A 19,714-nucleotide genomic window follows, 5' to 3' on the forward strand; every position below is an offset into this window, starting at 1 on the left:
AAATAATTTTAAATTAAAAATTTTAGAAGGTACTATTCCAATGGCATCCATGTGAAAAGGTAATATGAAACAGCTGAAATCAATCTTGATATTTTATTTAACTCATTATATACAAAATATAATTTCAAGGTATATTCAATATAAGAAAGCATTTTTTTCGTGGTGAGTCTCCAAAATCTAGTATGTATTTTATACTTTATTTTTTTATACTTTATTTTTTAAAGTTAATAGTAACTTTTCATTCAAAGTACTTGCTCAGTATTTAGATTTCATAAAATTTACAGTTGAAAACATTTGCTCATATATCCAAGTTATTCCAAACATACTTAAAAGTTTTTCACTAACTGAGTTGAGAATTGATCTTTAAAATAAAAATTATTTATTTATTTTTATTATTTTATTTTATTTTTGGAGTCTCACTCTGTCACCTGGGATCGAGTGCCATGGCATCATCATAGCTTACAGCAACCTCAGTCTCTTGCCTCAGCCTCCTGCGTAGCTGGGACTATAGGCGCCTACTATGATGCCCAGCTAGTTTTTCTATTTTTAGTAGAGACAGGGTCTCACTCTTGCTTAGGCTGGTCTTGAACTGCTGAGCTCAGGAGATCCTTAACTGGCTACTCACTCGGATAAGCATAGCCTCCCAGAGTGGTAGGACCCACTGTACCTGGCCAAAATAAGTTTTTAAATTAAAAATTCAGTTCTTCATTTGTACCAGCCACATTCCAAGTGCTCAAGAGTCACATGCGGTCAATGGCTGTGTGGACAGAGCTGATGTAATTAGCCCCAGCATGTTTGCACTGGGTGTTGTGTTAACATGACGGCATTCAGAGCAGACTGTCTTTAGTATCTTTTCAAAATGAAAGAACTTTTTTGTAGCTGAAACTGTCTACTGTTCTCATCAACATTTTATAAACTGAAATGGTCCTTATTGACATTTTCTCCCAAGATGCCATGTGTTCTAGTAAACTTTAAACTGCATTCAGATTTGATGCAGAAGTGCTTCCTGTTGAATTAGGAAGAGGCTTGTAATTACATGAATTCTAAAGCACCCCGTCACTCCTGCTTCTCGCCAGTGCAAACATTACTACTCTGTGTTAAACTGCCCCCTAAACAGACTGTTAAAACGGGGTCCCTCTCTATTGTTTTCAAAGTAATGAAGAAATATTCCAGGAGTTATTTACTTACACAGACAATTCCTAAAATTCAGCTACAAATATTTTTATGCCTATGCTTAGCTCTCCAATTTACTTTGTGATCTCTTTACATGTCATGTTTAAAAAGTAAACGCTAAGCCGCCTGGGCACCAGAGTGGGTGACAAGAGCTACAGAATTTCTTGTTTACTTTCCTGTGTGTCCCTCAAGATTACAAAACCCACTGATCAAAACAGATGCTAAAATTTTTAACCACAAGTAATTAACCCTGTGCTAAAAATGCTACAAAAATGTGAGATTCAAATTGCAGTCAGTTAAGTCTGTAGAAAGGAGAGCTTCTGCCTGTGGGATGTGGCAGTGTCACTCTCCTTACATCTTGGCTGTCAACCCTCTGGCTTGGTCCTGCAGCTCCATCTTTGCGATTGCCGAGAGGTGGACTTCGTCAGGTCCATCTGCTAACCGCAAAGTTCTAGTTAGGGCATACCTGGAAACAAAGAGGAGCAGGAATCACAGGAATTATCAAGAGCAACATGGCACTCTAACATCAGTCACTCTGATTCTTAGCTAAGACTATATTAATTCTTGAAATCCCACCAAAGTAGGAGAAAAGGTACAAGGAAAATAAGCCAAAGGGCTTCTGAAATGTCATTTTAAAGTTCCAACTTGGGAAAATTAAGTGGCAAAGTACAGTGAGATTAATCCCATTTTTGGTTTGCTATAGGTTACTAGAAGTTGCTAGAATTTAGAGATATCTTAGGTTAGCCACAGACAGTGTGTGGTTTCATATTAGATAGGTCTTTCTTGAGGTTAAAAGTTGATGAGGCACGAGACTCCATCTCTGGTATGATACGAAAGGTGACACTGTGACTATGTGTGGAGATGGAAAGATGGGGAATGTAGAATGTTCCTTCTTGGCCCCCCCAATCAGAATGTGGATATAAGATAGTCACTGGCACTATTGCCAATTCAGCTGCAGCCTGGCTGTGTGGCTAGTCAACTGTCCTAAGTGCACACAGCCTGGCTCTTGGCCCCTGTGGCTATCTCTGCTCCTTTCCCCTCCTTTCTGTTCAGAGCAGAACTCCCCGCTGTGTCTATAGCCCAGGAACCTGCAGTGGGCCCTTAGTGTAAATGTTAACATATTGGAGTGAAGAGATGATTATAATCATAAGCACAACTAATTTTGGTGCTGAACTCTGTGCTAACGTACCTCTAACGCTTCCTTTAGCCTTCACTTACACTTTAAAATAAGTTAGTATCTTGCACCTATAGATTTTTAAACTCCAAGCCTATCAAATGTAGATGTTTCTTTTTTTTCTTCTCTGAGGTCTCATTCTCTATCACCCAGGCTAGAAATAGTGGCATCATTACAGCTCACTGCAATCTCAAACTCCTGGGCTCAAGTGATCCTTCCACTTTGACCTCCCAAGGCCAAAGGAACATCTACATTTGATAGGCTTGGAATTTAAAAATCTATAGATGCAAGATACTAACTTATTTTAAAGTATAATTGAAGGCTAAACGAAGTGTTAGAGGTACTTTAGCATAGAGTTCAGCACCAAGATTACTTGGCCTCACAAGTAGCTGGAACTAGAGATGCCTCTGCCACACCTGATTTTTCCATATTTTGTAGAGATGGAATCTTCTTTTTGCTCAGGATGGTCTCGAACTCCTGGCCTCAAGTGATCCTTCCACTTTGGCCTCCCAAAGTGCTAGGATTACAGGCACGAACAACTGCATCCAGCTGTCAAATGTAGATGGTTCTTTTTTTTTTTTTTTTGTAGAGACAGAGTCTCACTTTATTGCCCTGGGTAGAGTGCCGTGGCCTCACACAGCTCACAGCAACCTCCAACTCCTGGGCTTAAGCGATTCTCTTGCCTCAGCCTCCTTAGTAGCCGGGACTACAGGTGCCCGCCACAACACCCAGCTATATGTAGATGGTTCTTAAATGACATCTACTCACATGTTAGCTAGAGGATAATCCTGGGAAACGCCAGCACCTCCACACACCTGGATGGCCCGGTCGATAATTTTGCAGACAGCCCGTGGGGCAGCCACTTTGATCATTGCGATCTACATAAGCAAGATATGGAAAGAACGCCTCTTTCTTAGACTAGCCACAATGCAGCAGAATTTGACATACTCTGTATTTTGTTTGTGAAACCAAATAAGGAAACTTTTCCATATCCAAGTTATCACTCAAACATTATCCCTGATGAAAGCCAACACAGCGATCCTGCTGTAAGGCAGTTAATGCCACATTTCAGTCAATACGGACTCTCTGGAAAGAGACATCTTTTCCAAGTCACATTGTATTCATTTATTTAAATTGCCTCATTTCCAAAAGAATTTAAGGCGGCCAATAAATCACACACATCACCACAGGGATCATAACAAAAATTCAAGGGTTTTTGCTCTCACTAATCAGTTTTCTTTTAACAGGGCTTTCAGAATTAAACAATTATGTCCTTGTTCTGTATAAGCCAGAAACAAGAGGGCAGGGGACACCAGATGCCTTTTAGAAACATTCACTCTGTGGCACTCATGTAGTGTATTCCACGTACATCCTCTTGGTGACTCTTTATAGGAACCCTAGGCCACTGGCAGAAAGGTTGGGTGCTTTGTCCATGGTCACAAGGCTAGCAGCAAGGGGCATAGTGGGTACAACTAATCCCAGGGCTGGAGAAAGCCTAAGATTTTCCTGCTCCGAGGGCAGCACCTGTGGCTCAATGGGTAGGGTGCTGGCCCCATATACTGAGGGTGGTGGGCTCAAACCCAGCCTCAGCCAAACTGCAACAAAAAATAATCAGGAGCAGGTGGTGCCTGTAGCTCAAGGAGTAGGGCACCAGCCCCATATGCCAGAGGTGGTGGGTTCAAACCCAGCCCCGGCCAAAATAACAATAATAATCAGGTGTTGTGGCGGGTGCCTGTGCTCCATAAGCCCAGGAGTTGGAGGTTGCTGTGAGCTGTGACGCCATGGCAGTATCAAGGGCGATAAAGTGAGACTGTCTCTAAAACAAAAAAAAAAAAAAAAGAAAAGAAAACTTCATCCTTGGGCCATGCCTGTGGCTCAGTGAGTAGGGTGCTGACCCCATATCCTGAGGGTGGTGGGTTCAAACCTGGTCCCAGCCAAATTGCAACAAAAAAATAGCCAGGCGTTATGGCAGGTGCCTGTGGTCCTAGCTTCTTGGGAGGCTGAGGCAAATGAATTGCCTAAGCCCAAGAGCTGGAGGTTGCTGTGAGCTGTGATGCCACAGCACTCTACCGAGGGCGACAAAATGAAACCCTGTCTCTCAAAAAAAAAAAAAAAAGATTTTCCTGCTCCTTGCTGCTTCATCTGAAGAATGCTAGAAATATTCTGCATCCTGAAAATCACTTGCTAGTGACAGATACAATCTTTAAGTCAAAATCACATGGGGCTTCCAATATTCTGAGTGTCATCAAGGTGCATGCACAGTGAAATGCCCAGTGACTGAGAGAACTGGAGGAGGCTCAGCCACGGGGGGTGGGGAGGGCTCACCTCCTTCTTAGCACCAGCACTGCCCAGAGTATCCATGCTGTGGGCAGCTTTCAGGGTCAACAGGCGGATCTCCTCAATGGCAATGCGGCTTTCAGCAATCCAGTGAGCCACAGCCTCCTGCAGGGGGCAACAGGGAGCAAAAGGAAGAAGGAGCTAAGGCCGTGTCCACAGCCTTGTTCAGTGAAAACCCTCTCTAAGCTGAGGATTGTTCACAAGCCTTACTCTATGTATTTTGAAATGGAAGAGTTAATTCATTTAATGTACAAGTATACTAGCCTAGCCACATACCTGTGTAATGTTATAGTTAAAATTAGAAGATTTTAGGAAGAAATTTAATTTGCTCAGAAAAATCATTTATTTTGGATGTCCGAATGTCTATGGTTAAGATGGCTGAGCTTAGCAACTGTCTCGATGCCAAACTTCTCCTCATTGGCCCTCCTGCATGCTCATCTTACACTCTCATTGAAAACTTGGCTAAATGTAAGGTGGTGGAGCTGCTGATAGACAAACTAAATAATGGTCAGCACAATTTCAGGGTGGGGATGGTCCAGAAATCCTTTGTTGTGTTATTGTTATTTAATTACTAAAAATGACCTTTTTTCTTTGGTTTTATGAATTTTAACACATGTATAGATTGGTATAACCACAATCAAGACACAGAACAGTTCCATATTCCCACAAAACACTCTGGTGCTTCCCCTTTCACTCACACCCTTCTATCATCCCTAATATCTGGGGACCATTGATGGCAACCAAGTTTGCCATTGCTAAAGTTTTGCCTTTTCCAGAATGTCATATAAGTGGAATCACGTAGCATGTATCATTATTATTTTTCATGAGGGGTTCTTGTTATGTTGCCCAGACTGGACTCAAACTACTGACCTCAGTGCTGCAATGAAGTACCCCAACACCCCTGCCAGGGTGGTATCTGACAATGCCAAGTAAGGATCTGGGGCTTTCATCTCCACTGGCCACTGGTAATAACCCCTCGCACTCTTCACTGTTAGTGGAGACCAACTGCAGAGCCTGAATTTTCATTCCACCTGGCAGTCTGGGGATACCACTCTCATCGGGTCTCAATGGAGGAAGAGTGGGGAACTTGGACTTTGTCTCTGCCTAGCAGTTATGTAGTTATGCCACTCCTTCCTGTGACAGAGTGGTATCAAAGAAAGTCAGCTAAAATATAAGGTTTAAATTTAAATAAGGTCCAGAGTCTCACAACATAACGTGAAAATGTTCAGGTTTTAATAAAAATCACTCATCATCCAGGGCAGCGCCTGTGGCTCAGTGAGTAGGGTGCCAGTCCCATATACCACAGAGGTGGTGGGTTCAAACCTGGCCCCAGCCAAAAACTGCCAAAAAAAAAAAAAAATCACTCATCATCCAAAACCAAGGAAGATGTCAAAATGAATCGAAAAGCATTAGTAGATGCCAACACTGAGATGACAGAAATACTTGAATTTCTGACAAAAATTTAAAGTAACCATGATAAAAATGCTCTATGAGCAATTGTAAACCCACCTGAAACAAATTTAAAGGGCAGAGCTGGAAAAGTACATGAAGGAATAATGGCTAAACACTTAACTCCCCAAATTTGGTAAGAGATCTAAGGTATAGATTAAAAAAAATCTAGGTAAATTCCAAGCAGAATAAATCCAAGAAATCCATATTCAACAAACATCAAAATAAAACTTTTGAAAAATAAAGATAAAGGTCAGAAACAGGGTCATGTAATCCCAGTACTTTGGGAGGTTGATGTGGGACAATCACTTGAGCCAAGGAATTTAAGATCAGCCTAGGCAATACAGCGAGACCCTATCTCTACAAAAACCCCAAAATACTTAACTGCACCTGTAGACCCAGCTATTCAAGAGGCTGAGGTGGAAGGATACTTTGAGGTTAGAAATTTAAAGTTGCGGGCGGCGCCTGTGGCTCAGTGAGCAGGGCGCCGGCCCCATATACCGAGGGTGGCGGGTTCAAACCCAGCCCCAGCCAAACAGCAACAAAAAAATAGCCGGGCGTTGTGGCGAGCGCCTGTAGTCCCAGCTACTTGAGAGGCTGAGGCAGGAGAATCACCTAAGCCAAGGAGTTGGAGGTTGCTGTGAGCTGTGTGATGCCACGGCACTCTATTGAGGGCCATAAAGTGAAACTCTGTCTCTACAAAAAAAAAAAAAAAAAAAATTTAAAGTTGCAATGAGCTATGACTGCCCCACTATATGCCAGCCTGGGTGACAGGGTGAGACCCTGTCCACCCTAACCAAGTCCCCACCAAAACAAATCTTGAAATGCTTGAAAGAGAAAAAATGAAAATCTTGAAATCTTGAAAGAGAAAAAATGACACCTTACTTATGGGGGAAACACACAAATGTGCATGTGCACACACACACACATATACACATACACACAATGTATGTCAGAAAGAAGTAGCATACTACTACTATTATTATTTTTTTGTCACCCTCAGTAGAGTGCTGTGGTGTCACAGCTCACAGCAACCTCCAGCTTGTTAGCTTAGGCGACTCTCTTGCCTCAGCCTCCCAAGTAGCTGGGACTACAGGTGCCCGCCACAACGTCCAGCTATTTTTTTGTTGCAGTTTGGCTGGGGCTGGGTTCAAACCCGCCACCCTCAGTATATGGAGCTGGTGCTCTACTCACTGAGCCACAGGCACCACCCAGCATAATATTATTTAAGTGCTGAAAGAAAAGAATTGTCAACATAGAATCCTATACCCAGTAAGGACATATTTTGGGAATGAAAGAGATATCAAAACATTCTTAAAGGAAGGAAAACAGAATGGATCACCTTATAGACCCTAAAAGAAGCTGGGGGTGGTGGCTTATGGCTGTAATTCTAGCACTTTTGGGAGGGTGAGGCAGGTGGATTGCTAGAGCGCAGGAGTTTGAGACCAGCCTGAGTAAGGGCAAAACACTGTCTCTACTAAAAATAGAAAAACTAGCTGGGTACTGGTGGCAGGTGCCTGTAGTCCCAGCCACTCAGGAAGCTGAGGCAAGAAGATCACTTGAGACCAAGAGTTTGAGGTTGCTATGAACTATGATGATGCCATGGCAATCTGCCCAAGACAACAGAATGAGACTCTGTCTCTAAAACAAACAAACAAACAAACAAACAAATACACACACACACACATATATGTTTAGACCCTAAAAGAAGGGCTAATGGAAGTTCTCTAAATAGAAGAGAAAGGATAAAAGAAGAAATCTTTGAAAATCAGGAAGGAAAAAAGAACACCATAACAAAAATGTGGTTAGTACAATTAGTTTTTCTTCTCTTAATTTTTTTAAATTATGTATGATGGTTAAAGCAAAATGATAACACTGACACTGTTCTAAATATATTTAGAGAAAATAGTTAAGACAATTAAATTATAAATGGGAGAAGTTAAGAGACTTAACAGGAGATAAAATTTCTTCTATATTTTACTCAGACTGGTAAAATGACACCAATAGACACCAGTAGACTCTAATAAAATCTATCTATCTGAATAGACAGATACACATGTGCATATAATACCTACAGCAATCACTAACAGAGTTATACAAAGAGATACACCGAAGAACTACTATACATAAGTCAAAATGGAGTTCTAAAATACAGGAATACAGAAAAAGAAAACAGAGATAACAAACAAAAAACAGAGTGCATAAACAGTAACAAACATTTAAGCCCTAACATATCAATGTAGGTGGATTGAGAACCCAAAACCCCCCAAAAAACAAAAAGTAAAAAATATATCATGTAAATATTAGTCAACATCAGATAAAGTAGAATTCCAGAGCAAAGAATATTACCAGAGATCCCATTATGTTAATGCTAAAAGGATAAATTCATCAAGAAGACATAGATATCCTAAATGTCTATGTATTGTACAACAGAGCTTCTGAAAATGTAAATAAAAAACTGATAGAAGTGAAAGAAGCAGTAGATAAATACACAATTATAGTTGGAGACTTCACAACCTCTTTCTGTCAACAATTGATTGCACTGGAGAGAAAATCAGTGGAGATATAGAGAGACTCAACAACATCATCAACTAACAGGATCTAACTGACATTTATAGAATTCTCCACCCAATGATGTAGGATAATATTTAGAAATAAACATATCCTACATCAAGCACACAAAGTGAACTCAGTGTGAGTTTAAAACGGCTTGCTATTCTTCCAGAGGCTTAAGGGACCTGGACCCCCCTGGGACACACGCAGAGTTAGCTTGCCTGGAGTTAAAATTCCACAAGCCAATCCTCTGAAGCTGTGCACCCCGTGAAGCCTGAGGCCAAAGGGCATGCCGCCCTTCCTCAGAGATAAGGGCCAGAGAGTTGATGTATGTTAAAAACATATTGTCAAAGGTCTAAAGGTGCTCTACCCTGAGGAAAGACATAGTTGTTACTTCATACTGAGTAAACTGAGTGAACACTTGAAGGTACTCTTCCATTAACTCTGCAACTGCTTTCTTCTTTGTGATCTTTATTTAGATACCTGCCCCAGAGATTAGTCAGTGTCTAGAAGAGGATGTTTATTGCAGAAGTGATTGTGTTGATGTGGTAACAGGATATTTCTTTACAAGTTAATTTCAGATAGGTAAAATGAGGTAATGGTGAAACTAACAGATGATAGATTAAGTGTGTACATGACTAGAAGTGTATAAAATCAAATCCCTGAATAAAGAACTTCGCTACATGCCATCCCATACTATGTAGTCTGTTTCTTGATTGCCCTTAATAATTGCAGGAGTGAGTTTATACCCACAGCAAAGCTGCTGTTCTTTCGCATCTCTGGTCATGCAACACAATGACAACAGAATGCATATTCTTTCCAAGTCTCCATAAAACATATAGTAAGATAAACCATATTCTGGGCCATAAAACAAATTTAAAAGAATTGAAATAATACAAAGTTTCTTTCATAACCACAATGAGATCAAATTAGAAATAAACAACAGAAAGAAAATAGGAAAATCTGCAAACCACTTGATATTAAGTAACACTTCTAAATAATCCATGGATCAAAGAGGAGTCTCAAGTAAAATTTAAAAATACATGGATCTGAGTGATCATGAATATACAACATTTGAAAATTTGTGAGACAAAGGCAAAAAGTGCGGAGAGGGGCTTGGTGCCCGTGGCTCAAGCAGCTAAGGTGCTAGCCACATGCACCTGAGCTGGCAGGTTTGAATCCAGCCTGGCGTGCAAACAACAATGACGGTTGCAACCAAAAAAATAGCTGGGCATTGTGGCGGGTGCCTGTAGTCTCAGCTACTTGGGAGGCAGAGGCAGCAGAATCACTTGAGCCCAGGAGTTGGAGGTTGCTGTGAGCTGTGATGCTACGGCACTCTACCCAGGGTGATAGCTTGAGGCTCTGTCTCGGAAAAAGAAAAAAGTGCAGAGAGGAAAACTTATAGTCTAAATGCTTATATTTGACAAAAGGAAAAGTCTCAAATCAATAATCTATGTTACCCACCTCAATAACCTAGGAAAAGAAGAGTAAGATAATCCCAAATAAAGTCAAAGAAAATAGTTTTAAAAGAGAAGTAAATAAAATTGAAAACAAAAAAATACAGAAAATTTATGAAACAAAAATCTTGGTAAGACCTAAAATATCAATTACATTGTATAATTTTATATATTAATAACATATCTTTGAAAAATTCAGTAAAATTGACAAACCTCAAGCAATACTGACAAAAATGTAGGCAAAAATTACTAATATCAGGAATGCAACATGTTGATATGACTGCACACTCTATAGACAGCAATAGAATAACACTATGAATAACTCTAAACACACAAAATTGACAGCCTTAGACGAGACGGACCACTTCCTCAAAAAACACAAACTACCACAATACATCTGATATAAAATAAATCAACTGAAGTATCCTAGACTTAGGACTTTAAATTTAAATTTTAACACCCCCTCCCTCAATATCTCACTGGTGAACTCTACCAAATGTTTAAAGAAGAATTAATGCCAATACCAGATAATCTCTTTCAGAAAGTAAAAGAAGTGGAACACTTTCCAGATGATTTTGTAAAACTAGTGCTACCCTGATACCAAACCAAATACAGATAGTACGCAAAAACGAAAAATAAAAAAACACACACAAACAAAACTAAAAACTACAGACCAATATCCCTCATGAATACAGATGCAAAAATACTAATTCAGCAATATATAAAAAGAATTGCATACTATGACAAAGTAGGATTATTCCGAGGCTGCAAAGCTTGTTCAGTATTTAAAAACTGATCAATGTACTCAACCATAATAATAAGCTAATGAAGAAAAATCCCATGTTCTTAAATATTAATGCAGAAAAAGCATCTGCCAAAATTTACCATCATTGATGATAAAAAATTAGAATACTACCTGTCAAGAGAAACTCAACTCAAAGAACATCTACAATAAACCTATAACTAATGTCATAATTAATGTTCCCCTAAGATTGGGAAGAAGGTAAGGGTGCCAGCTCTCACCACTCTCATTCAACATAGTGCTGGAAATTCTAGCTTAGTGCAAGAAGGCAAGGAAAGAAAATCAAAAGCATACATATTAAAAAGGAGGAAATAAAACTATCCTATATTTGTAGAATGACATGAACTTATAAGTTCAGCAAAGTCACAGGACACAAGATAAACACATAAAAATCAACTATATTTCTATATACTAGTAGTGGACACGTGGACGTTGAAATTGAAAATATAACACCATTTATGTGTAGAGTTTGTATGATGAAAGCTACACAAAGATGATCAGGGAAGCCAAAGAAAAGCTAAATACATGGAGAGACATACCATGTTCATAGAACAGAAAACTCAACATAGTAAAGTTATCAATTCCTCCCAAACTAACATATAGTATATTATTCTACTGATGTCTATAGGGTGTGCAGTCATATTGACTTGCTTCATTCCTGATAGTAGTCATTTTTTTGCCTCCTTTTTTGTCAGTATTGCTAGAGGTTTACCACAATAGCTATCAAAATCCCAGAAAGATGTTTTTGCAGGTATAGCCAAGATTATGTTAAAAATTATATGAGGAGGCAAAGGAACTAGAAGAGTAGAAAAAATTTTTAAGGAGAAGACTAAAGTGAGAAGAATCATTCAACCTTATTTTAAGACTAGTTATATAACTATAATAATCAAGACTATGGTATTGACAGAGAGACAGACACATAGATAATTAGGACAGAGAACCCAGAAAAGAATATCTACATAAATATTCCTGACTGATTTTTGAGAAAGGCAAACAAACAAACCATCTTGACCCAAGTCTCCAAGTCTCATACCTGAAATAAAAAAATTAAGTGGAAATTGCAGATTCAAATGCAAAATGTAAAACTTTGTAAATAAATTATAGAAGAAAATCTTCTGGACGTAACAGAAAAGTGTTCTTAGATTTAAAACCAAAAAGCCTGATCTGTACATGCAAAAATTGACAATTTAGAGTTCATTAAAATTCAATATTTTTGTTCTGTGAAAGACCCTGTGAAGAGGATGAAAAGACAAGTTATAGTATGGGAGAAAACATTTGCAAACTGTATAAGTGACAAAGGGTATTACTAGAATATGTAAAGAACTCACAAAATCCAATAGTTAAAAAAAAAAAAAAATCCAGCTAAAACATAGACAAAAGGCCTGAATCAAAGAGGTTATAAGGTGGCAATAAATATACAAGAAGATGTTCAACATGATTTGCCACTGGAGTAATATAAATTAAAGCCACAAGGAGATATCACCACAAACCTATCAGATTGGCTAAAATGAAAAAACAGTGACAGCCCATTGAGGAGGGTTGTGAAGAGACTGGATCACTCATACACAGCTGATGAGAATGAAAAACAGAAAAGAGTTCGGTGGTTTCTTAAACAACTAAATATGCTTTATGGGGGCAAGACATGATTGCAAGAGGGACTTTGCCTAACAATTGCAATCAGTGTAACCTGGCTTATTGTACCCTCAATGAATCCCCAACAATAAAAAAAAATAAATAAAAAAAAAAAGAAAAAAAAACTAAATATGCAACTACCATATGATCTAGCAATTATACTCTTGGGCACTTATTTCAGAGAAATGAAAACTTAAGTTCACACAAAAACCTACACATATTTGTTTACTGTGGCTTTATTTGTAACAGCCCCAAATTGGAAACAACCCAGATGTCTCTCAACAGGTACACGGTTACACACACAGTAGTACATCCATCCATACCAAGGAATACTACTCGACAACGAAAAGGAAGAGCTATTGATAGATACAGCCTGGATGCATCTCCAAAGAATTAAGACAGAGCCAATCCTAAAAGTTTACATACTGTATGATGCATTCCTGAAATGAAAAAATTACAAAAATGAAGAACAAAGTAGTGGTTGGGAGAAGTTAATGAGGAAGTGGAGTGAGAGCAAAGTGGGCAGGTATCAAAGGCAACACGAAGGATCCTTGTAGGGATGGAAATGTTCTGTATTCGACTGTATCAATGACAACGTCCTGGTTCTGACAGTGTATTACTGTTGCCCAAGATGTTACCGTTGGGGGAAACTGGGTAAAAGTGTACAAGAGATCTCTCTGTCTTATTTCTTATGTTTATATGTGAATCTACAATTGTCTCAAAAGGAAAAGTTTAAAGAAAACAAATTGGTACTTGCTTCTCTTTTAGTTTGGAGAACACCCTTTGAGTATTTCCCATTTGTCAGAACTTGAAAGAAAAGAGAGAGGATGAACAGAAGAATATAAACACCAATTTTGTCATAAATCTCACAAGCAACCACACCAGAATTCAGCAGAGAAACCCAAGAGACCTACTAAATGCTTCTGGTTGACTGTAATGGGTATTTTCATTCAAGCCACATTAACCTTCCCAGCCATTTTTACGCTTGGCCATGTCTGCTCTTTAACAGGGATATTTGATTAGAATTACGCAGAGGTCCTCAAACTTTTTAAACAGGGGGCCAGTTCACTGTCCCTCAGACCATTGGAGGGCCAGACTATAGAAAAAAAAAACAAACTATGAACAAATTCCTATGCACCCTGTACATACCTTATTTTGAAGTAAAAAAATAAAACGGGAACAAATACAATCACATCGCCGCATGTGGCCCACAGGCCGTAGTTTGAGGACTCCTCCACAGTCTAGAGCAATGTTGTTAAATGTAATAGCCACTAACCACATGTTGCTATTGAGCATTTGAAATATGCCTCATCTGAATTGAGATATATCACAAGTGTAAAATATACACATGATTTTGAATAATAAAAGAACGTAAAGTATCTCCTTAGTATTTTTATATTGATTTTACGTTCAAGTGATAACATTTTGCATATATTGGGTTAAATAAAATACATTATTAAAATTTACTTCATCTGTTTCCTTTTTTTTTTTAATGTTGCTATTAGCATTACATGGTGGCTCACAGCATATTTCTATTGAATGGCACTGCCTTAGAGGTTAAAACTCTGAGTTACCAATTTCAAACAAGCTCACGGCAGTCGATAAATATTTTTTGATGGCTGTAAAACTGGTTTTAACTTTATGAACAGATTCAAAATGCATTTACTTATCCACTTTAGAAAAAAGGACATTCTCAGCTGGGTCTCCAAGGATCCCTAGATTTTGCTGAAAAGCATTAAGTGGTTAGAAACTGAATGTTCTAGGGAGCCGCCAAATTACTAAGCCAGAATAAGCCAGAACATTGACTGAGAAGTTTGTGCTTTACAGCCTGGAAAAACTGAGAAGGCAGCTGGAAGGATTCTCCAAATTCAGGGAAATGGAATATTCCTTTCACAAATTAGAACAAACACCCTGGCCCACATTTTTGTTTATGACATGCTCAAACATCTCTTTCTGTTTCTGCCAGATCATTTCATTTGTGCCAGATACGAGAAGTTTCCAGGGAAGAAAGGCAAGTTTTTAAAAAGCCCAGACTTGCTCTACATGACACATTAAAGGGTGGAGGAAATGTCTCTCTAGTATATATTAAACTAACCTGCGTGCAAGCAACCCAGGCAGAGCGCTTTTGTACATTCAAGATGTCTGTCTGTCCACTGTACTATGTCTGCCCTTCATCCTGCTCTAGAGTCTGCATGAAAAAAGAGGGGAAGAAGGAATGATGGGTGCCACGAGCAACCCTTCAGTCCCTTTTCAGGAACGGCAGGGCTGCATCCATGGCCCTACCAGGTCACACTGTCTCACCTCCTCCCACCCAACAGAAGAACCTTTGCCCTCACCGTATACTAAAGGGGTGCCCCACAAATCAGCCCCAGGTGTGGTGTCACGAGGCAGGCTGCCTTGTTCACAAAACGAATAATACAAATAAATCCTATATGTGCTGAATAACACTTCACTAAAAGCAAACTTAAAAGAATTTAAGGTAAAAAATACACTCCAAAATTTTACAAGATGGCCATAAATATACTTTACAAGGAGACCAATGTGCTTAAATATACATGCCCAACAAACACGAATGTGGCTCTATCACAAATTTGACTTAACACTAACATGTTAGCAACAATAAATAGCAAATGCTTAATAACAATTATTCTTGCCTTCATTCTTTCACTCACTCGTTTATTTATTTGACACAAAGTCTCACTGTCACCCAGGCTACAATGTACTGGCATCATCATAGCTCATGTAGCCTGAACTCTTGGGCTCAAACCATCCTCCTGACTCAGTCTCCTGAGTAGCTGGGACTACAGGTGCATGCCACCATAGCCAGCTATTTCTTAAAGTTTTCATAAAAACGGGGTCTTGCTATGTCACTCAGTCTGCTCTCAAACTCCCGGCCTCCAGTGATGCTCTTGCCTTGGCCTCCAAAAGTGCTGGGATTACGAGTGTGAGCCCTGTTCCCAGACTTTCTTGAATTTTTAAAATTTAGAAGGAAGATGATTTGGGTATCCTACCTTGCTGTAACAGGTTTTCCAAAGAATTCTGAAATGATACTTCTTTTTTCTCTCAATCAATATTTCCTAATTTTGATTATATATAACTATGTTAATAGTGCTTTGTAAACAACAGACTTAGTAGTACATAATTTATAGATCAAAATTTAAAAAAATCATGAACATCCCATTCTGGTCCCATTTGTACTTGGATTTCTCCAGTGATAGGGAACTCAAGTCCTCCTGAGGCAGTCCATTCCATCTTTAAATCTCCTCCAATATCTTTATACTTATCTTTCCTAGTTTCTTTCTAGGAAACCAAGGACAAGGCAGGTCCCTCTTCCTTCTGACAGCCTCTTCATGTCCACAGAGAGCTCTAATGCACTGGACTGTCTAGAGAATGAGAATCTGGGAAAGGTGAAGCAAGGGAAGTATCCACACTCTTGTGTGCTGAGGTGTTGAAGCACTTTAGAAGTTATTTCACTTTTCATGAAGATAAATCCCTCTCTTCAGACTATGCTCCTATTTATTTATTTGAGACAGAGTCTCACTCTGTCACCCTGGTTAGAGTGCTATGGTGTCATAGCTCACAGCAACCTCAAACTCTCGGGCTGACATGCTTCTTTTGCCTCAGCCTCCCAAGTAGCTGGGACTACAGGAACCCATCACAATGCCCAGTTTACTTTTCTATTTTTAGTAGAGACAGGGTCTTGCTCAGGCTGGTCTCAAACTCCTGAGCTCAAGCAATCCACTTACCATGGCTTCCCAGAGTGCTAGGATTATAGGCATGAGTCATCGTGCCTGGCCAACATAATCATATTTAAATATAGACATAAATATGCTTTTTGGAAAATAATCACTTTGTTCATGTAGAGGAAAACTTTCACTATGCAGTGTCTCTGTCCAATGTTAGTGTGGTACACTGGGCTGTACAAATTCCAGTAAGCGATCACCCTTACGTGCGCATACAGTTTCTTCTTAAAGGCTACTCTTTGTGATGCCCGTTCACACATGATCTGCAAAGCACGTTCCGCTAAACCAACTGTCCTCATACAGTGGTGGATTCTGCCAGGTCCCAGGCGGCCTTGGGAAATTTCGAATCCCCTGCCTTCACCTGTAAGAAAAAAAGGGGAACCTGAAAAGGGTCCAACCCATTCCTTTTCTTGTCCATACAAATCGTATGGACAAATGATGAGCTGCCCTCAATAAAAATGTCATTCTGGTGAAAAAAAAGTCAGCTTTCTTTTTTTTTATTAAGTCATAGCTGTGTACATTAATGTGATCATGGGGCACCATACACTGGTTTTATAGACCGTTTGACACATTTTCATCACACTGGTTAACATAGCCTTCCTGGCCATTTCTTAGTTATTGTGTTAAGACATTTATATTCTACATTTACTAAGTTTCACATGTACCCTTGTAAGATGCACTGCAGGTGTAATCCCACCAATCACCCTCCCTCCACCCATCCTCCCCCCAAAAGTCAGTTTTATAATGAGGTTATTTCTGTTTTAAAAACCACCCTCATTAAATATTTCAAGCTAAGGAGAGCACTGTCTCTGGAGCTACTTTATTAGTGCTACAATAGATACAAGGGTAGATAAGACACAGTCCCAACACTGAGAATTTAGAACCCAGAAGGGGGGCAAGGATTCGGGCTATCAAAAGAAACAAAGAATGCAGAAGAGAAAGATTTTCTGGTCACCATTATAACCTAAGGGCCTGCAGGGGTCAGTGGCTTGTGGTGTGAATGGGGTGAGAAACAAAATCATTTCTGAGAGGCCACATCTGAGAGGTTCACTGAGGTTTGTGCAGGATTTCCATGAGCAAGAGGATAGAGTGATTTCGGGCAAATAGTGCTCAGGGTTATTTATGCTTCTAACTTATATATAAGACTTGACTTCAAAAAGTACTGAGGCTTTTTAAAAACAAATAGAGCCTACGGATTCTGTTTTAGGAAAAAGTGTGTTGCTCTGAATTGCATACCTCATATAGTTAGCCATGTTTTTCAACGGATATGATTACAAAGCCACATCCAATGCTTAAATAAAACCTTACCATTCCACCTGGGAAATCCATCAGATGGAAAACTCTTCCTTGATAAACAGAGCAAAAAGAAAGGAAATTGTCTAAATTAAGGTAGATTTAGACTGCGTATCTTTCCCAGATTTAGTCCTGAAAATATTATTATACAATACTGGAGAATCATTTATCCAAATTTATCTCACCTCACCTAGGATTAAATTGGTGGCAGGAACTCGTACTTGATTAAAATGGATCTCAAAATGTCCTCCATGAAAATGGTCTATAAAGTAGAAAACAAAACTTTAAAGAGCAATCTGAGACATTAAATAATCTGCCAAAGTATAATTAGTCAAAGAAAGTGAGATTTAGATGACCCATTTTTCATGGACTGTCCTGGGTAGACCTGAGCCCAGAATCCCCTAGCAGCCCAGAAAACTCATCAACTCTTCAGAAGTTAGAAAGATCTTACACATCGTTTGATCTAGAGGGTTTCTAATTCATTTTCTTAAGTTGTAGAGCTATGAAAGAGAAAGACGACTCCACAGCTCCACCCAGACCATTTTATTATTGTTTTATTATTACTTCTTTAAAATATTTTATATATAGGATTCCAAAAAACGTTTTGCTTAGGAAAAGAAGATTTTGCTTGAAAAAAAAAAAGTTTCAATGTTTAAAAACTTGAAAGTAAGAGGTGTAATTCCAAGTCCTCATTTTCCTCATTGTGGAAACCAATGCCTGACCTGCACAGGCCCTGAAGTGACAGAGGAGGTTCGGCGTTAGTGACTACCCAGAGCCCAGAAGGTTTACGCCCAGTCTCTACGTGTTCCACCACGGGTTTGCCTCCTGCATTTGGATCACTAAGACTGGGAACATATTCAGACTTATATCTTTGTATTATCCTTCCTCTTCCTTGCCAAGTCCTAGAGATAATTTCATGCTGATTTTACACCCTTTTCCTGTAGGAATAGATATTAATAATCAACTTTCTCCACACTGTTTCTTTTGGCCTTGGACATAGGGCATTGGAGAGGTGCTGGTAGATTTTTCATACTGAAAATTCAAACGTAGTCTCTGCAATGGATTCTATTTGCAGCTTAAGTATATTTTAAATACATTTTTTGTGTCTTTCAGGCTATAGCTCTAAAGCCAACAATTTCTCATGCACAGTTTGTTCCCAGAGAGCTTGTTCATACCATCCTGCCGCTTAAGCTTAATTTGTGGGTCCATCCTACAGAAGGTGAGGATGTCAAGTGTCCTATACAACTTCAAGTCTTCCTTCTGCCACCTGAATGTCTTCATTAGTTATATTCAATTATATAGGGGAAACCTGAGCCACCACCGAACTTCCAAGTTCAATCAATTTTTCCAAAGCATTTACCACCTGCTAACATTCTATATAATTTACTCATCTATGTGTTCCTAGTTATTTCCTGTCTTCTTGTAATCTCCTCAAAGCAAGGATCTTAGTCTACTGTTTTTTTGTTTTTTTTTTTTTGTGATTTTTGGCCGGGGCTGGGTTTGAACCCGCCACCTCCCGCATATGGGACCAGCGCCCTACTCCTTGAGCCACAGGCACCGCCCTCTACTGTGTTTTCTAATGCATTCCAAGTACCTAGTAGTACTCAGTGCTCAATAAATACTTGCTGAGTGGGTGACCTGAACAGCATGGACATAACAGACATGTGCCCAGGGCAGGTGCAGAAAACAAAAACAAAAGAATCCTTGTTTCTCAGAAATTCCACTCAAGGGCAGAAGGAAGGAAAAGCCTGCACTCAAATAAGTCAAAACTCATGGCTTATTAACAGTTCTTTTTTTTTTTTTTTGTAGAGACAGAGTCTCACTTTATGGCCCTCAGTAGAGTGCCGTGGCCTCACACAGCTCACAGTAACCTCCAACTCATGGGCTTAAGCGATTCTCTTGCCTCAGCCTCCCAAGTAGCTGGGACTACAGGCGCCCGCCACAACACCCGGCTAACAGTTCTTATAGATCATGAAAGCTAAACTTGGAGATAAAAATAAATGTCACCGTGGATTATAGATTTAATTTGTCTATGTTTCTCTCATTAATTCATTCTCATGGATGACAGAGAGAAGACTGGTGGAATTATTGTTCCTTACCT

The 19,714-nt window shown here is 39.3% G+C and overlaps 1 protein-coding gene across 1 annotated transcript in view; it reads right to left on the reverse strand.

The window, feature by feature from the left end:
• Nucleotides 1-227: 227 nt before the first annotated feature.
• Nucleotides 228-19,714, reverse strand: part of ACAD11 (acyl-CoA dehydrogenase family member 11) — a 92,839-nt gene continuing 73,352 nt past the window's right edge. Inside the window, exons 16-20 of the mRNA XM_053600796.1 lie at nucleotides 17,804-17,875; nucleotides 16,527-16,681; nucleotides 4,673-4,789; nucleotides 3,116-3,225; nucleotides 228-1,639 (exon numbers count right to left, since the gene is read on the reverse strand). Coding sequence (XP_053456771.1) covers nucleotides 1,525-1,639; nucleotides 3,116-3,225; nucleotides 4,673-4,789; nucleotides 16,527-16,681; nucleotides 17,804-17,875 — 569 coding nt within the window. The 3' untranslated portion in view covers nucleotides 228-1,524. The remainder of the gene's footprint in view (nucleotides 1,640-3,115; nucleotides 3,226-4,672; nucleotides 4,790-16,526; nucleotides 16,682-17,803; nucleotides 17,876-19,714) is intronic.

This window comes from Nycticebus coucang, chromosome 8 (genome assembly GCF_027406575.1).
Source record: "Nycticebus coucang isolate mNycCou1 chromosome 8, mNycCou1.pri, whole genome shotgun sequence".
NCBI classification, from domain to species: Eukaryota; Metazoa; Chordata; class Mammalia; order Primates; family Lorisidae; genus Nycticebus; species Nycticebus coucang.